General features: G+C 41.8%; 1 protein-coding gene across 1 annotated transcript in view; it reads left to right on the forward strand.

Annotated features, from left to right (window-relative positions):
- The window catches only part of SCUBE2 (signal peptide, CUB domain, EGF-like 2), a gene marked incomplete at its 5' end in the record, with an annotated part of 38,898 nt that extends 23,963 nt beyond the window's left edge, over positions 1-14,935 (forward strand). The window contains 6 exons of the mRNA XM_009082745.1: positions 8,203-8,370; positions 10,135-10,296; positions 11,481-11,678; positions 12,267-12,419; positions 13,476-13,555; positions 14,278-14,935. Coding sequence (XP_009080993.1) covers positions 8,203-8,370; positions 10,135-10,296; positions 11,481-11,678; positions 12,267-12,419; positions 13,476-13,555; positions 14,278-14,430 — 914 coding nt within the window. The remainder of the gene's footprint in view (positions 1-8,202; positions 8,371-10,134; positions 10,297-11,480; positions 11,679-12,266; positions 12,420-13,475; positions 13,556-14,277) is intronic.
- Between the last annotated feature and the right edge of the window lie 167 nt (positions 14,936-15,102).

Genomic DNA, 15,102 nt, shown 5'->3' on the forward strand with positions numbered 1-15,102 from the left:
TTGGATGCTAGACGAAAACTGAAAAAATCTCTCTCAGTCCATTGTGCAGAGCACAGTATGCCTCTGAAGATGCTTGTGATTTCATCTGGAAGAACAGCAATGAGTAAGCTAAACATACTGCAGGTGGAGAAGGCCATGTGAGTTCCAATTAGAAATTGGAACACCAAAGAAACACAATTATTTTTTAGGTAGCTGCAGAAACAGTTTAATGTTGCAACACAAATGAGCAGTATACGTGGCATTTCTGTGCTAGTGCAGAGATAAAAGGGCTCTTGGCGAATGCTAGCCTGGGAAACTCTTCGGTGGGGTGAGCACAAATAGCCTGTCCATGCTTAAACCAGTCACTGAGCATATGAAGACAAGTGTTTTGAAGAACAGCTTGTAAAAGTCTCTCTTTTCTGTGCTTAATTAGTGCCACAGTTTGCTCTGGACATCTTAACAGGTGCTGCTGTGAGCAGTGGAATACAATAAGAACCCCTGTGGGTCTCACACTTTATGGTTTGATTTGCTCATGTCTAACAAGGTGCAATCACTAAATTAATCTTCCTTTTTTCAGCTGAAGTATTCAGACCATACTTGTGTAGATTTGCTGTGATCAAACGGAAGATGGAACTGCCACCACAGCCTTTCACTTGCACAGATACTGAAAGGGTCTCTCTCCTTCCACTTGCATGTTCCCTGCTTATTTACACTAAATTTATAGAAAATTAGTATTTTTGAAACCTCTCTGCATCGTTTATCAGATTGCTGGAAGCTGGGCAGACGGCTCAGTAGTTGCTGAGAGGACATAAAAGGACACCCAGAAGCAATGTTGTTATGTATGCCTCATTTCCTTAGAAAAAGCTGATTGTCCCAGGGTGTATGGTCAAGGCAGGCCTGGGGGCTAGTGCTGCTGCTTGGACTGCCACTCAGGAGCAGCTAAGAAATAGACTGGGGAGAAGAGAATGGAGTGGGAACAGTGTGAAGAAGGGGAAGAAGCTAGATCATGGATATGCATGGAAGAGTCAGGGTGGGTTTTTTTTTGTTTGATCTGATTGTTTTGCAGAGCTACTTGAGGACTTCTGGACAGCACTGGGGCCCTGCTTGCCTAGACACGCTAATGGTTCTGGGCAGAAAGTGACTCCACAGCAAGAGATACCAGGTCAGCAGATGGATTCAGTGCAGGTGGTGAATGCAGTCTCTGTACAGGGCTCCCCCTGTCCACAGACTTTGGCAAAGGGATTTTGCTTAGTCTGGCCAGTGGAGCAGGAAGCAGTGGGGCAGGGGGGGAAAAAGTAAGTCATAGGTACTTAAAAGTCTTCTGTGATGCAGTTACTGAGTGAAATGCAGGTTTTAGCTGATCTTCTTCAGGAACTTGGAGTATGTCTAGGTTAGATACAATTTTATTTATTCAGTCTTGTACTGGTCCTCTTCCTGTGGTAGGCTTCTCCTGGCACAGCACTGTCTGAAACATTTTTTGAGCAGTGTAAGAGGGAAAGTCCAGTTCCTGCTCTGACAGCTTTTGTGTTGGGTAATTGGCCTGCAGTTGTAGCAACAGGCTAAACTTCATTTGGTTTCACACTTGTGGTGAGGTAGTACTATTCCTGATTTTCCTGTCTTAGAATCATAGAATCATCAAGGCTGGAAGAGACCTTTAAGACCATTGAGTTCAATCGTGACTCCACTGTAACCCCTTACCCAGAGCCTCCAGCGCCAGATCCAGACGCCTCTTAAACACTTCCAGGGATGGTGACTCCACTGCCTCCCTGGGCAATATTCCAGTGCCTGACCATCCTAACAGTGAAAAATTTTGTCCTATCCAGTCTGAATCTCCCTTGTCTCATCTTGTGACCATTCCCTCTAGTCCTTTCCCTGCAGCCATGGCAGAAGAGACCATGCCCCACCACTCTACGACCGCTGTCAGGTAGTTGTAGAGAGCAATGAGGTCACCCCTGAGCCCCCTCTTCACAAGACTGAAACTTGACTTAACTCCTACTGTCTGCAAGTGGGGCACAGCACAGAGGAAAAGCTTCAGAAAGGTACCAGGAACAGATTAGATCTGATTTGCAAGGTATTTTATAACTCTTTATATGCTGGATGGTTGCATATTAAGTTGTGTCTGCTGTTCTTTAAATAGTTATTGATGGTAAAAGGGAATTAATTACTGATTCCAAGGGGTAGTGTGTTTAATTTCAATTTTGCTGTCTATCATGCAGTTCTGTTTGGGATTTCCTCATGCTTTAGAGGTTCAGTTGTTGCATTTGTCTACCTTGTTATGTGTGAGCTCTATATCAATGAGCGAGCATATTCAGCTTTGACGTGCATTGGTTAATTCCATACAGTCCTGTGAATGACTTCCAAGGAGCAACCAGTGGTAGATCTCTAATAATGGATGTCGCAGGAAATGTATGTAGCAAAATGAAACTTTCATCAGCCTTCCCAGGGAACTGGAATCTCATAGCAGAAGTGTGATCTTTTGATGCTGAAGTAACTCTTAAGATAAAAACATGCCTATTTGAATGTCAGTGCTCAAGGCTGCATGTGAACCATGTGAGGATGCTGGAAATGCTACATGCCTCTTCAAGAGAAGATTTGTCCTGGGGAGAATGCAATTTTACTCACTAGCCTGGCTGCAAGTGTTCATTCTCCAGTACAAGCTAGACTTTACACAGATTTAACAGCCAAAGACCAGCTGTTTAAATAGTAGCAATTCCTTATCCAGAAACTGATTTACCAGAAACCTCCATATTGAAAGATAATAAGTTCATATCTATTGGGACCATTTTGCCCTCAGGCACATTCCACTTGAAGGAGAAGCAACAAGCAATTTAGCTGCTTTTCTGTTGCTTAAAACTCTGTTAAACCTGGATCATGTTCCATGGAGCTGAACATACACCTTGCCTGTTCCTTTTGGTACTTCTTTTTGTGCTGGACACAGCAGTACGTTAGGAGATGGAAGGAGGCAATGAGAATTACCATTTCCTGAAATTGCTGGGTTAAAAGGACATGTGAGCATATCCTTACTCCCCAGCAGCAGCAAGTGGATTCATCCAAAGAGCTGTCACTTCAGAGAACGGCAAGCATGAACAGCACTGGCATAGTCACTGCTCTGACGTAAATAATGAGCAGCTTCATCCTGCATGAGAGGTGTCAATGCATTTCATTGTTCAGCATTCAGCAGTTTTGTCCCCTTAGCTGAGAGGATGCAAATAAAATATTAACATTTCATACAAAGTGATGAGGCACATCTCAAAGTTTAGATGTGACACTGTCATTATAAAAGTATGAGAGATTTAAAGAGAAAAGCCAAGTGCTGCCAGCCTTGGCAGTTGTTGTAGTTAATAGTGTTACACAACAGGCAACATAGTTGCCTTTTTTTTCTTTTACAATTTTATGAAAATCCACCAAGAAGAAATGAGTTATCAAATGAGGAGAAAGGGAGCTATTTTCTTGCTGACCTGCTTGCTCTGACAATCAGAGATTTAAGACACAGCCTTAGAATGTGTAACCATCTCATGTGACATAAATGTTTGAGCCGCTAAAACACAATAACCCAAAGGATGCTGCTTCAGAATCAATTTGCATCAGGTGTTGGTGATTTTCCTTATAAAGTCAAGGCATCATTCTTAAGAAAATGGTGAATGGGTGGATCATGACCCCCTTTATGAGGTTCGCCTTCTCAGCCCCTGAGATACTACAGGATTTGTCTATAGGAGCAAATGCTCAAAGGCTGATGTGTTGAAAAGAGCCTTTAAGTGTCTTTGTTAATCCTGGTTCACTGTGGACCCCTCCCCCTGCCCCTTTTCTTCTTTTTTACAGCAGAAAAGCTTTCACTTTTTTTTTTTCTTTATAACAGCTGCATGAGACTCAAGACCAGGTTTTTAATGGGTTTTAAGGACAAACAAAGCCAGTGGCTACAGAAATGAAGTCTACTAGAGGCAATTGGTTATTTTGTTGATTTGGAGAAAAACAATGAGGTTTCTGAAAGACGAGCAAAGCCAGCCAGTGGAATTGTGACTTTTAACGTCATTATTTGCACATCAGATCTAGTTTGACTGGGTATTTCCCGTGTGTCAGGTGGGACCATGTAGTTTCTAGTTTTGGGAAGTGAAGTTCATAAACATTTTTGTTTCATTTAAGCAAATGACAGGAAAAGTTTGAACTTCCTAAAGATGTATCTTGTGGGGTTTTTTGGGTTTTTTGGGAGGGTGTTAATGTTTGGGGTTTTTTTATTTCTGTTGGGGTTTTTTTAAGAGAAGGTTAATTTTTGTCATCCTAATTTCAGTCCTGTGGATTTCTATGGGATGATTTTAGCATTGACATATGCCCGTGTAATTAATACTGCTATAATTGAGTCTAACACTGAGTCTGTTTGTTATGCTAAATTGGGCCCTGGTGAATGCTGTGAACTTCTAAACAGGCTTTCCTCATTACCCCTATTTTGTGTTCCTATGAGGCTAGGTGAGTGGCGTGTGTTTGGAACATTTCTAGGTGGAAGATGATGAACTGGGAGCAGTTTACAGGGAATGTGTTTGTGGATCAAGTTGTCTGGACACTTGTGTCACTCTGAAAAGTTTGGTTTGATGTAGTCATGTGAAGAAACTTACATGTTTGACAGCTTGAGGCATAAAAGCACAGACATGTGGCGTAATTCTAGTATTGCATTGAATAATGAGTATTTGTTAGACTGTAAATAGCTAAATCTGTATCTGGATATATTAATCTCTTTTCTTATATGTGCATAGGATCTATCAAAGCTTGAAGTGTTTGGTGCATCTCAGAAATCATAGTCATCATAGGGTCATTATTGCATGTAGCAACATCAGATACAAGTAGAATACCCTGATGGGCCTGTCCATCTTTGATTCCAGGAGAAATATCACATATGCTGCTTCATAAGCCAGACACCTCTGCTGTTGAATCAATTACTTGAATCCCCTTGCCTCTTCTTCAAAGGCTGCTCCACACACTGGGGCACTGATAACAATGTGCAATGATTTTGGAGCAGAGAGTGGCCAGCTGGACTGGTAGTGTCCTGTTAGCTCAAACCCCATGGACGCACAGAACAAGCCCATGTCTTGTCCAGCTGGACTCCTGTGTCAGCCTGGTTTGTCTCCAGCAAGATGCTGTTGCCCAAGCAGATATGCTTAGTTTTAAGCTGTAGTTCATACTGAATGAGCTGGGTAAACGTTACATGGCTTTCTTTCCACATTTGGGTCAGTTTGTCCTGTGTCTTCCCACTTGATCCTTTTCTCTCTCCATGCTAGTGCACAGCTGTAACCACCACACTGTACACAACTTTTTCAGGTGGCTTTGAACATTGTAGTACAGTGGTGGTAGCAAGTTAGCTTTTTTTCTCTTTTGCAATTTTCTTTCTGTTGTTGCCACCTCGTAGGAAAATTAAAAGGAAATACTTGACTCAGTTGGTTCAGATCTAACGGAAAAGTTTTGTTTGGACCTAGGTTGATTTTACGCAGCCCCTGCATTTCACTGTTTCAGCTCTGTGTTTCTGCTGTGGGGACTGTCACCACCGTCCTGCTGACCTGCCACAGTGCGTCCCTGGAGCAGCCAGTGCAAGTGGGAAGTGTGGCCTGAAGCAGTTGGAGTGTAGCTCCAGTACAGCTTAATTGACTTCAGGTTAATTTTGGTCTTCTCTCAGTGCACAGAAACTGCCAGATCGCAGAGCAATTGACCAGATCTAATACTTGTGTAACCATAGTGTTGGTTTTACCTTGAACTTTATCTAGCAATCTAGCTGCTGGCTGCCTAATTTGGCTTTGAAGCCACAGTCACAAAATGTTAGTGATCTGATATTTCTTTGTTGTTAGTTAGCTGAAGTGTCTCATTGCCCACCACATACTATGGTGGGGAATGAGAAAGTTGTTTATTAGGTTATGCCCTAATAAAACTTGACAGGATGAGGAAGGACAAATAACTTGTTACTCTTGCCCCAGTCCTCAGAATCCTAGAAACCAAAAGTCAGCTGGAGCTTGCAGTGTGTCTCGATGTGGAGGTAAGGCACAGAAACAGACCACCAGATCCTTCTGCCCTGTCTTTCTCTTGCTCTGAGAATTCAGTCATGCAGTGCATCTAAGGCTGCTCCATCTGGATGAGCCAGGCTGGATGAGGCCCTGAGTAACCTGGTCTAATGGGGAGGTGTCCCTGCCCATGGCAGGGCGGCTTGGGACTAGATGATCTGTCAGGTCCATTCCAACCCCTAAAATTCTGTGATTCTATATTCTTGAGGATCTCAGTTGTGTCTGAGGAGGTATTTTTAAGTTTGCTTCCTCAAAGCAAATTTTGAAAAATTAGGCACTTTGCTAAATAATTAACTCAGTTTTGTTCCACAGGGAATTTTACATGTGGTTTCAAGGCAAGTAAGGTGCAGATGATCGATTTGTCAAGAGAGATCTGATGGGATAAATTTTCAAATGTAACATTTCCACATAAGAGGTGGGTTTGGTTCCTGCCTGGGACAGGTTTCCTTTGAGCTCTGATAGCTGTCCTACTGTTACACTGGATTTTGAGCAAGGTCAGAAAACATGGAGTACTGTATTAAGATTGAACTTGTATGGTCAATGTAAAGTAGCATTTTGTTCAAAACACGACACCCCCTCTCCCAAGTGTAAAAGAAAGAAACCCAAACCGCCCCTAACTTGACATGTGATCAAAATGAATGGAAAAAGACAGGCTAAGGGGAGATAGCGAAGAGCAGATAGTTTCTAGTGAGGCCACTCAGAGCATTGATTTCTCATAGTGCCATAGACTTGTATGAGGGAAGGAGATTTGTGCTACTCTTTCCATTGCTTCTAGGTTTCTGAAGTCAGTAGCCACTTCTCAAAATCACATCTACTAACCTTGATTGTCCTTCATTGTCATGGAATTGTAAATAGTGCTCTTTCCTTACCTTATTAGGAGTGCTGCAGTGAAAGCCTTGATTCACTCATGTTTGTTGAAGTGCACAAAGAGAACAGAGATGAGTGTTCTGGAGGAATGTTTATAAAATGGAGAAGGGCTTGAAAAGTGTGGGAGCAAATGAATGTGTGTCCTTATGAGGGCAGAAGTGATGTGTAGTGGAAAAAGTTAGAACCAAGAGCTAAGACTTCCTCACAAGCTTTCATTGATATGCTACAGGACATTGTCTAAGATGCTGTATTTTATTTTAAGCTAAAGAGGAACTCTTACTGTTCCACTCAGTGTATCAGCCATAAACAAAACTCTTCATCATTGATCATGACCGGTAGTTAATGCCCTGCTTGTTGTTAGTCATATATCCTGAAATGAAGCCAAGGCCATTTTAACTTCCTAACAAAATAGCTATTCACTGTGTAATTTATTTGAGCTATAAACCAAAAATAACAGTTTATTATCATAACAGGTCTTAAAAGGACAGGATTTTTCAGCACTGCTGAACAACTGTGACAGTGTTTTGTGCTCTTCTAGCACAGGGCAATTATTAAATACTGGCACTGAAGCCAGTTCTTTTGTGAAAAGTTTGAAAACCAGAACTTTTCAAAGGTGCCCATAAATATTGCTGGGCTTGTTAGATAGCACTGATGTGTGTGTTTAAGTAAAATAGGTTAGATTGAGTTAGTGCTACAGAACACAGCAATCCAGTGCACAGATGATCATTATCAAAGATCCAGTATCAGAGGAATGGCAAGAATATTTCTGGTTTAAAAGACTTTGAAGCACACATAATGTTTAGTTTAGTGAATTTGCACAATTACTTGTTGCACTTGAGGTTTTCACACAATCCAATAACACTAATGGTTATGAAGTATGAATATTCAATGATTGAGATGAACATACTTATAGAAATCTGGAAATACATTTTTGGCATCTTAGGTTCAGTACTAAATTATTTCATTTGAGAGGAGTCCCAGAGCTCTTTAGCTAGAAAGAGGAGATAATCACTACATAATTGTCTTGTATAGATGAGCAGAGAGCACTGGATGGACTGAGTGTCCAGTGTAGCCTTGCAACAAAGCAGAAAAGCCATTCCGGCTCACAGAATAGCTCATGTCTGTTTCTGTTTTACAGTGTACTTTGGGTGTATTCAGCTCTAGCTGTTGCTAGTGTTCAGTTCTGAAGCCCTGGTTTCCACTTCCCAAGTAAAGAGAAGAGCAGTTTCACCATGGAGATTCAGGTCCTGTGCAGACTCACTAACACACCTTCATCTATAATGTTCAGGTTGAAGAAAGTGTGTTCTTCCCCTTCTAGATCAGTGCTCCCCAGGTGAATATTCTACTGATGGCTTCAAACCCTGTCTGCCGTGTCCCCTTGGAACATACCAGCCTGAAGCTGGGAGAGTATCCTGCTTTCCCTGTGGAGGAGGTCTAACAACAAGACATAGCAGTGCATCCTTGTTTCAGGACTGTGAGACCAAAGGTAAGGTCAAGAGTTTTTGATGAACTGCATTACTCTGAGGCAAAAGTAACTGCCACTGCTCCAAGTGGGTCATTCCGAGAGGAGTCTTTTTCCTTTTGAGGATCAATCCTTCCAGCAGTCTCACAGCTGGTTGGCCTGGCCTGGGTTCAGGCAAACTCGGTAAAGTCTCAGTTCTTTCTATAACTGATTTTTATACAAGATTTGAGAAGGAGTTGGGATTGATCTGTGAAAAGTCATATAAAGGAACAAAGGAGAGACAAAAAGCCTCAAGACAAAAATCAAGGCCGGTATGACTTACTGGCATTTTGGATTTGTGCATAGCAGCAATATGTCAATGCAAACAAGGGGATTTCAGTCCTGGAGGATAAGAAAGAAAATAGTTTCTTCATGTTCATAATGAGAAACTGGTTTGGGTGTTGTGGGCTATATCTAAAAAGCTAGTGTTCAGCTGAACCCTGCAGCACCTCAACTAGCCTTCTCAGTTTGATCACAGTGCAACTGACATGCAATCAGCTCCTAAGCTTTTCCTCACAGGAGTGAAAATCAGGTGAGGATCTTATCTTTAGAAGTGATGAAATTTTGTTAGCATCTTAGATATCTAAAATTAAAAAAGCTGAAAGGCAGCTATGAAACTGTCTTTGAAAATGTGGATAAAGATACTGTCTGTGGAGAGATATGAAATGTTCATCGGTATAATGATTTGCTCAATGTGCTAAAGCATGGGTAAAAGAAAATTATTTATATAAATTCACTTGAGAAAAAAAGTCTTAATAGAAAATCTGCTGTTGCAGAGTAGAAATAAGGAATAGAAATAAGGTCCCGATGCCAACATTTGGTAGTGGTTTGGATTAAGAGATCTCTCTAATGTCAGTTAAGATATGTTTACCATTGAGAATTGCAACATATTAGATGAATTTTGCAATATGGTCAAAGAATTAATTTTACTGGTAATAATGTGATACCGAATAGATTTCTTCAGTCAAGTATTATTGAATCGACAAATGCTCTTGTTTGATACTTAATTTTGCAAAATTGAAGTACTGAGCTGGTAAGTCAGAAAGGGGCCTTGCTTTGGTGATGCAGGAGGTACTCTCAGCCAGCCCTGTGAGGGCTATAGCTCACGTGTCTTGCTAACATGATGATTACGTGATGTGAAGAAATTAAGCAGCAGCAGATCTGGTGAATGTGACTCCCCTGAGTCATGGCCTGTTGTTGAAAGGCAAGGTGTGATCATGAGAGAAGGCAGCAATATATCAGTTTAGACACTAATATTGATGCAATGTGCCCCTTGTTAGAGGACCAATGTCTTTCACCTCTGCTTGGGTTGAGTTGGTCACAGGGGTATCCTAGGATGCAACAACAGCACACATGCTGCTTGGCATGAGCAGGCAGGAGAGACATGTTTAGTTAGTATCGCCACATACAGTTCACCTTCCAAGCAAATGTCTATGTCTAGACCATTTGGTAGCACACTGTTCTGCTTGGTGTCCTTAGAAAATCATGGTGGCTATACTCTCCCGTATCTGTTAGTACTGCTTTCACGGAGAACTGCTATAGCATTGTATTTGGGAATTTTCAACTTGCACAAAATGACCTGATAAACTAAAATTTGTTCAATTACCTCTGCCTTGTTACCCTCATAGTTTATGAATATGACATTTCAGTTACTGAAATTATACTACGTCCTATACAAATGTATAAAATCATATTGTAGTATGCTACTGCCACTTTTTTAATCATGATGCATATTTAATTACTGTCCAGTTCAGTGTTCACCTGGCCATTTTTATAACACCACAACTCATCGGTGTATTCGCTGCGCAGTTGGTACATACCAGCCTGAGTTTGGACAAAATTACTGTATTTCATGCCCTGGAAACACCACTACTGACTTTGATGGGTCAACAAATATAACACAGTGCAAAAGTAAGTATAGCAAGATGGTTTGGATGAGCTCTTACAAATGAAAAAGACTGGGCCATTAATGCTCAGTGTGGCCCTCAGGGCAACCTTAGCTTTGTTCCAGGGGGCTTAGACAGAAGGCAGAGATGTTGCTTCTCTTGTTGCCTGCCTCCATCTCATCCCACATGACTTACTGAGGTCTATGAAAGACCATTTCTGCTGACTGGTTCCATCATTCTTGTTAAGGTAAGTGACGATTGTGTCTTGCCAGTTGGTGCTGGGTTGCTCAGGGTCTTGCTGTTAAATCTTTTCTCTCGTGACATAGCAGAGTTTGTATTCTCCTATTAAAATGAATGGAAGCTAGCTCACAAACCTTAATGGCTCTAGTAACCATTTCTTAATAAAACCTTTGAAAGAGGCAATTACAAAGAGTACTACTGTTCTAGATTTATGGTAGCTGTAGTGTGGGAAACTGAGGGTAAATTAAAGAGGCAAAATAGAGGGCAAAGAGGTGACTGTTCAGAAGAACCTCTGGAGACATTTATAGACACACAGACATGTGTACACATACCTACATAGAAACGTGTTTCTGGAAACTACGTCTCTCACTTAAAGAATTCATTCCCTGGGCATGTCACACCCACACATCACTGTTAACAGTGCTGTAGTGCTCAAACCCATGTGGCTGCACGGAGTTGGGGAGCACAGGCAAAGTATCCTGCACGGATACAGTACACCCTCCCTTACTGCCAGCAATGCTGGTCTGTGCAGACAAAGGGCCTGCTATGCTCCCTGTTTTGTGCTGCTGCTGGCATGTTGCCTGCACAGGGCACCTCAGAATCCAGTTTGACCTCAGCTGGTACTTGTATAAAAGTGTTCTGTCTGCTACAAGCAAGTGGAGCACCTTTGCTTTACCATTGCTGTATCCTCTTACAGTAGCCTTGTTGTTTGGCTGTGGCTTCGTCAATAGCACCTGCTGTGTTAACAGGGACTAGACTGTATTTTTGTGAGTCTGCATTGATTACAACACCAAGGCAGAAGCAGGCAGCAGTGTGAAGTGAAGCTGGCAAAAAGAACTGTACATGTACCGGATGTAAAAGGAAAAGTGTGTGTGTCTGTCACCCCTGTACTGTTCCCGACAGTGACTGCAGGAAAGCTGTAAGATAGCCTCACTTTCCTTCAGCTTGCATACTGTGTTGCTTTTTCAGACAGGCAGTGTGGAGGTGAGCTGGGAGATTACACTGGATACATTGAATCACCAAACTACCCTGGGGACTATCCTGCAAACACTGAGTGCACTTGGAATATCAACCCACCGCCAAAGCGCCGTATTCTGATTGTGGTTCCAGAAATATTCCTACCAATAGAAGATGAGTGTGGAGACTACCTGGTGATGCGAAAAAGCTGTAAGTCTGAAATATCTACTGAGGCATATGGGGGCTATCTCAGTGCGCAATACAGGTTTCTCACATGCACTGCTGTTTACATAAACTAGATGTAGCCTGACTGGCCTCTACTTAAGAAAATTTTTTAAATGGCAGATTGAGAAGTCTTATTTGGTAATGCTGCTCTGTAGGTTCATGTGAAACAAGGGTGCAAGGCTATGATGTGTCAGTGAACTCATAAAGAAATATTGTTAAGGGGTAGATGGTTCAAGCTAGCTAGTCATGCATTATGCTAAGCAGTTCTAGTCTGGGTTAGGAGAGAGGAGATGCTTGCTAATCCCTAGAGGTGTGTGATGTGTGAAAAGAACTTCAGTTTCTAATATTGGTGCATCCTTCAAACAGTGGACTGTTTCTTAAGGAAGAGGGAAAATACTTCCTGACCAAGAAGTCACTTGTTGATGACCTGCCATCCACTGATGGTCTGCCACATTTTAAGGAGATTTTTTTAACACCAGCAAGTATTTTTGTTGTGGTAGTTTAAACTATTTTCTAATTGTTCATTAGTATGAAGTATTGTCAGATAACTGCTTATTGTGTTTTCTTTGAAAGCTTCTTCCAACTCAGTGACCACATATGAAACCTGTCAAACCTACGAACGCCCTATAGCTTTCACTTCTAGGTCTAAGAAATTGTGGATCCAGTTCAAGTCAAATGAAGGGAACAGTGCCAAAGGATTCCAAGTTCCTTATGTAACGTATGATGGTAAGTGGGTGTGAGCAGCTAAGCCTGTGTGGTGGACTAGTGCAGCTGCAGCAGTGCAGAGCTCCACTCCATAAGCAGAAGGGTAATCCAGCGCTCTTAGCGTCACTTCCAGTAGCTATTTTCATTTAAAGATAGTTTAAGGAATTCTGCATTGCACTGCAGTCTTAAGTGTCACCGTATTACCAGTCTTCCACAGACCTAAACAAAGAACTGGAGTTCTGGGCTCTGGCCTGAAAATTGCAGAGCTCAGAACTAGAGTCTATGTTTATGTATTTTTGTGCCTTCACAGTTCTGGGTTGCTTCAGGTGACAATAGAGTGCACCCAAGTAGGAATTAGGCAGAGCCCAAGTGCTTCTTATTTATCATGTTGCAATCTAGTACCAGATAGAAAAATATCTATATTGAAAAGAAGATGGAGGAGCAAGATTTTTACCCTGTCCTTGTCAGAATCAGCGGGACTGAAACTGGAGCTGAGTCTTTGCCACGTCAGCATAAGTGAAGTGATATTGTACATTCTGTCCATGCTGGACTAATTGTGAAGGAGTTTTCTTCACTGTGGTCTGCAGAGTTTCATCAGCAGTGGCTAATTAATTTTTCAGAGGAGACCTCTTCTTTTGAAGCATTTCAAGTTTTGATTGGCTGGGGGTTTGCCTTTTAAGACATCTTCCTCTTACCTCTTTTTTTTTTTGTTTTCCTGCTTTCTGTAGAAAGAAGTCAATGGCAGGCTGTCAGTGTTTACAGATGGGTTTTTGCAGTGTAGTTGGTTTGAAGCAGATTACTTGGTTACAGTAGGCACTATGGTCCTAGGTGCATTATGATTTCTTTTGCTTTTGACAGATTGATGCTGAGCAGCTCAGCAGAGTACACTGTTCTCATAGTAAACAGCATTTGTAGTTTCTTTACAGAAAAGCATTCGGAATATTTACTGACTGCTAATATGAGGGCCAAGTATCACTGGTTCTTCTAGGGATGGGGCTTAAATGTGTAGCCAAAGGGAGGCATTGAGTATGTAAGTGAAGCGAACCTGCAAATTACTCTCTTGTGCATTCCCCATAGAGGATTACCAAGAACTAATAGAAGACATTGTTCGAGATGGTAGACTTTATGCATCTGAAAATCATCAAGAAATACTTAAGGTACATTCCTCCCACTAAACATGTTGGTTTTGATTGAAAAAGACATTTTTTGGTGTGAGTGAATTTGCTTGCTGCTGTGCATCAGCTCTGTTCCTTGGTGCACTAGACATATGCTGCTTCAAGGAAATGGGGTGAATCAGCAGATCCTGATTGTGCAGAGCAATGGATATGAGACCCTTTGCTCAGCGGGGATTAAAGGTGAATCAGACCTACCAGGGAAGTCTATTGTAACAATAGCCCCTTTACCCTCATGCGGGCTATGCTGAAAGGAATCAATGAAGCAAACTCAGGGATATGACATTTAATTTCCTGGGGAAGCACATGGTACTGCTGCTTGTAGCCTGTAGATTAACAAAGGCTTTTGATTCCCAGGCGAAAAAAATCTCTTTGTGGATTTCTCTGACCTTGTTTAGGAGACTTGCATGGGCAAGTTGTTTTGCTGCATATCAGATCAAGTGTGTTTGTTTCGTGATGTGTCTGTTTGTTCACTGTTCTTGGAAATATGAGGAGGGAAGAAATCCTGGTGCTGGTAATGTGAAACTCCCGTGACTTCCCTAAGGCCTGAATGCCAGCCTTGGTTCACTATTTTCTAAGCCCCTGAAACAGAACTTGAAAAGTAAAATACTCATAATATTTTATGAGTCAAATAGTCATTAAACTTTGGTAATACTGACCCTAACTCCTCTGTGGAATTACTGTAAAATCTGCTTTCCTTTTTCTAGGACAAGAAGCTGATAAAAGCATTGTTTGACGTGTTGGCACATCCACAGAACTACTTCAAGTACACAGCCCAAGAGTCAAGAGAGATGTTCCCAAGATCCTTCATTCGGCTGCTGCGCTCCAAAGTTTCCAGATTTCTGAGGCCTTACAAATAGTTGGCACTGTAATGAAGTGATAACCAGCCCCGGGCATGCACCACGGGGCTGTGGGAGGTGGGGCTGCTTTCTATGTATTACACACTGGCAGAGACACTCCAGGGAAGCTTGCCAGCTCCGTTCTAGGCACAGTTTAGCTTTCTCAGCTAATATAAATATTTTGGTGAATAGAATTTTGATTTCTTTCCAGATAATACCTTTTGGGGACCAAGGATACTTCACGCGTTTCTGAATTAGAGACTGCCCATGATTTCTGTAACTGAATAGCACCAAGCAGAAGTTTGTAGAGCTCTACCTTGTTGCTTCATCAGTAAGCCTGAAAGCTAATGAGAATAGACAGACTAAGTAGTGTGCTTTGGGATGAACCCTGGGTGGCCATTAATGCATGTTACCTTAACAAAGCTGGGTTCATGTTTGGTCTCACTGAAAGTGAGAACAGGATTGATTTCTCTTAACTTATGCTATGCAGGAAATTTAGATCTAAGATTGACATAGTTTTAATTCAAACCAAGTGAGTCCAAGAATTGCACGAAGTGTAATTTTTCTCTGCTCTATATGTTGTATGAGGCATATGGAGGAATTTTATAATGCCTTTTGCGTATTTCCTTCTTTCCCCCTTTTCTCTCTCTCTCTCTGATGCCAATAAAGCGAGTGACAGTTTTAGCTGCCGAC

This window comes from Acanthisitta chloris, unplaced genomic scaffold (assembly GCF_000695815.1).
Source record: "Acanthisitta chloris isolate BGI_N310 unplaced genomic scaffold, ASM69581v1 scaffold37079, whole genome shotgun sequence".
Lineage (NCBI taxonomy): Eukaryota > Metazoa > Chordata > Aves > Passeriformes > Acanthisittidae > Acanthisitta > Acanthisitta chloris.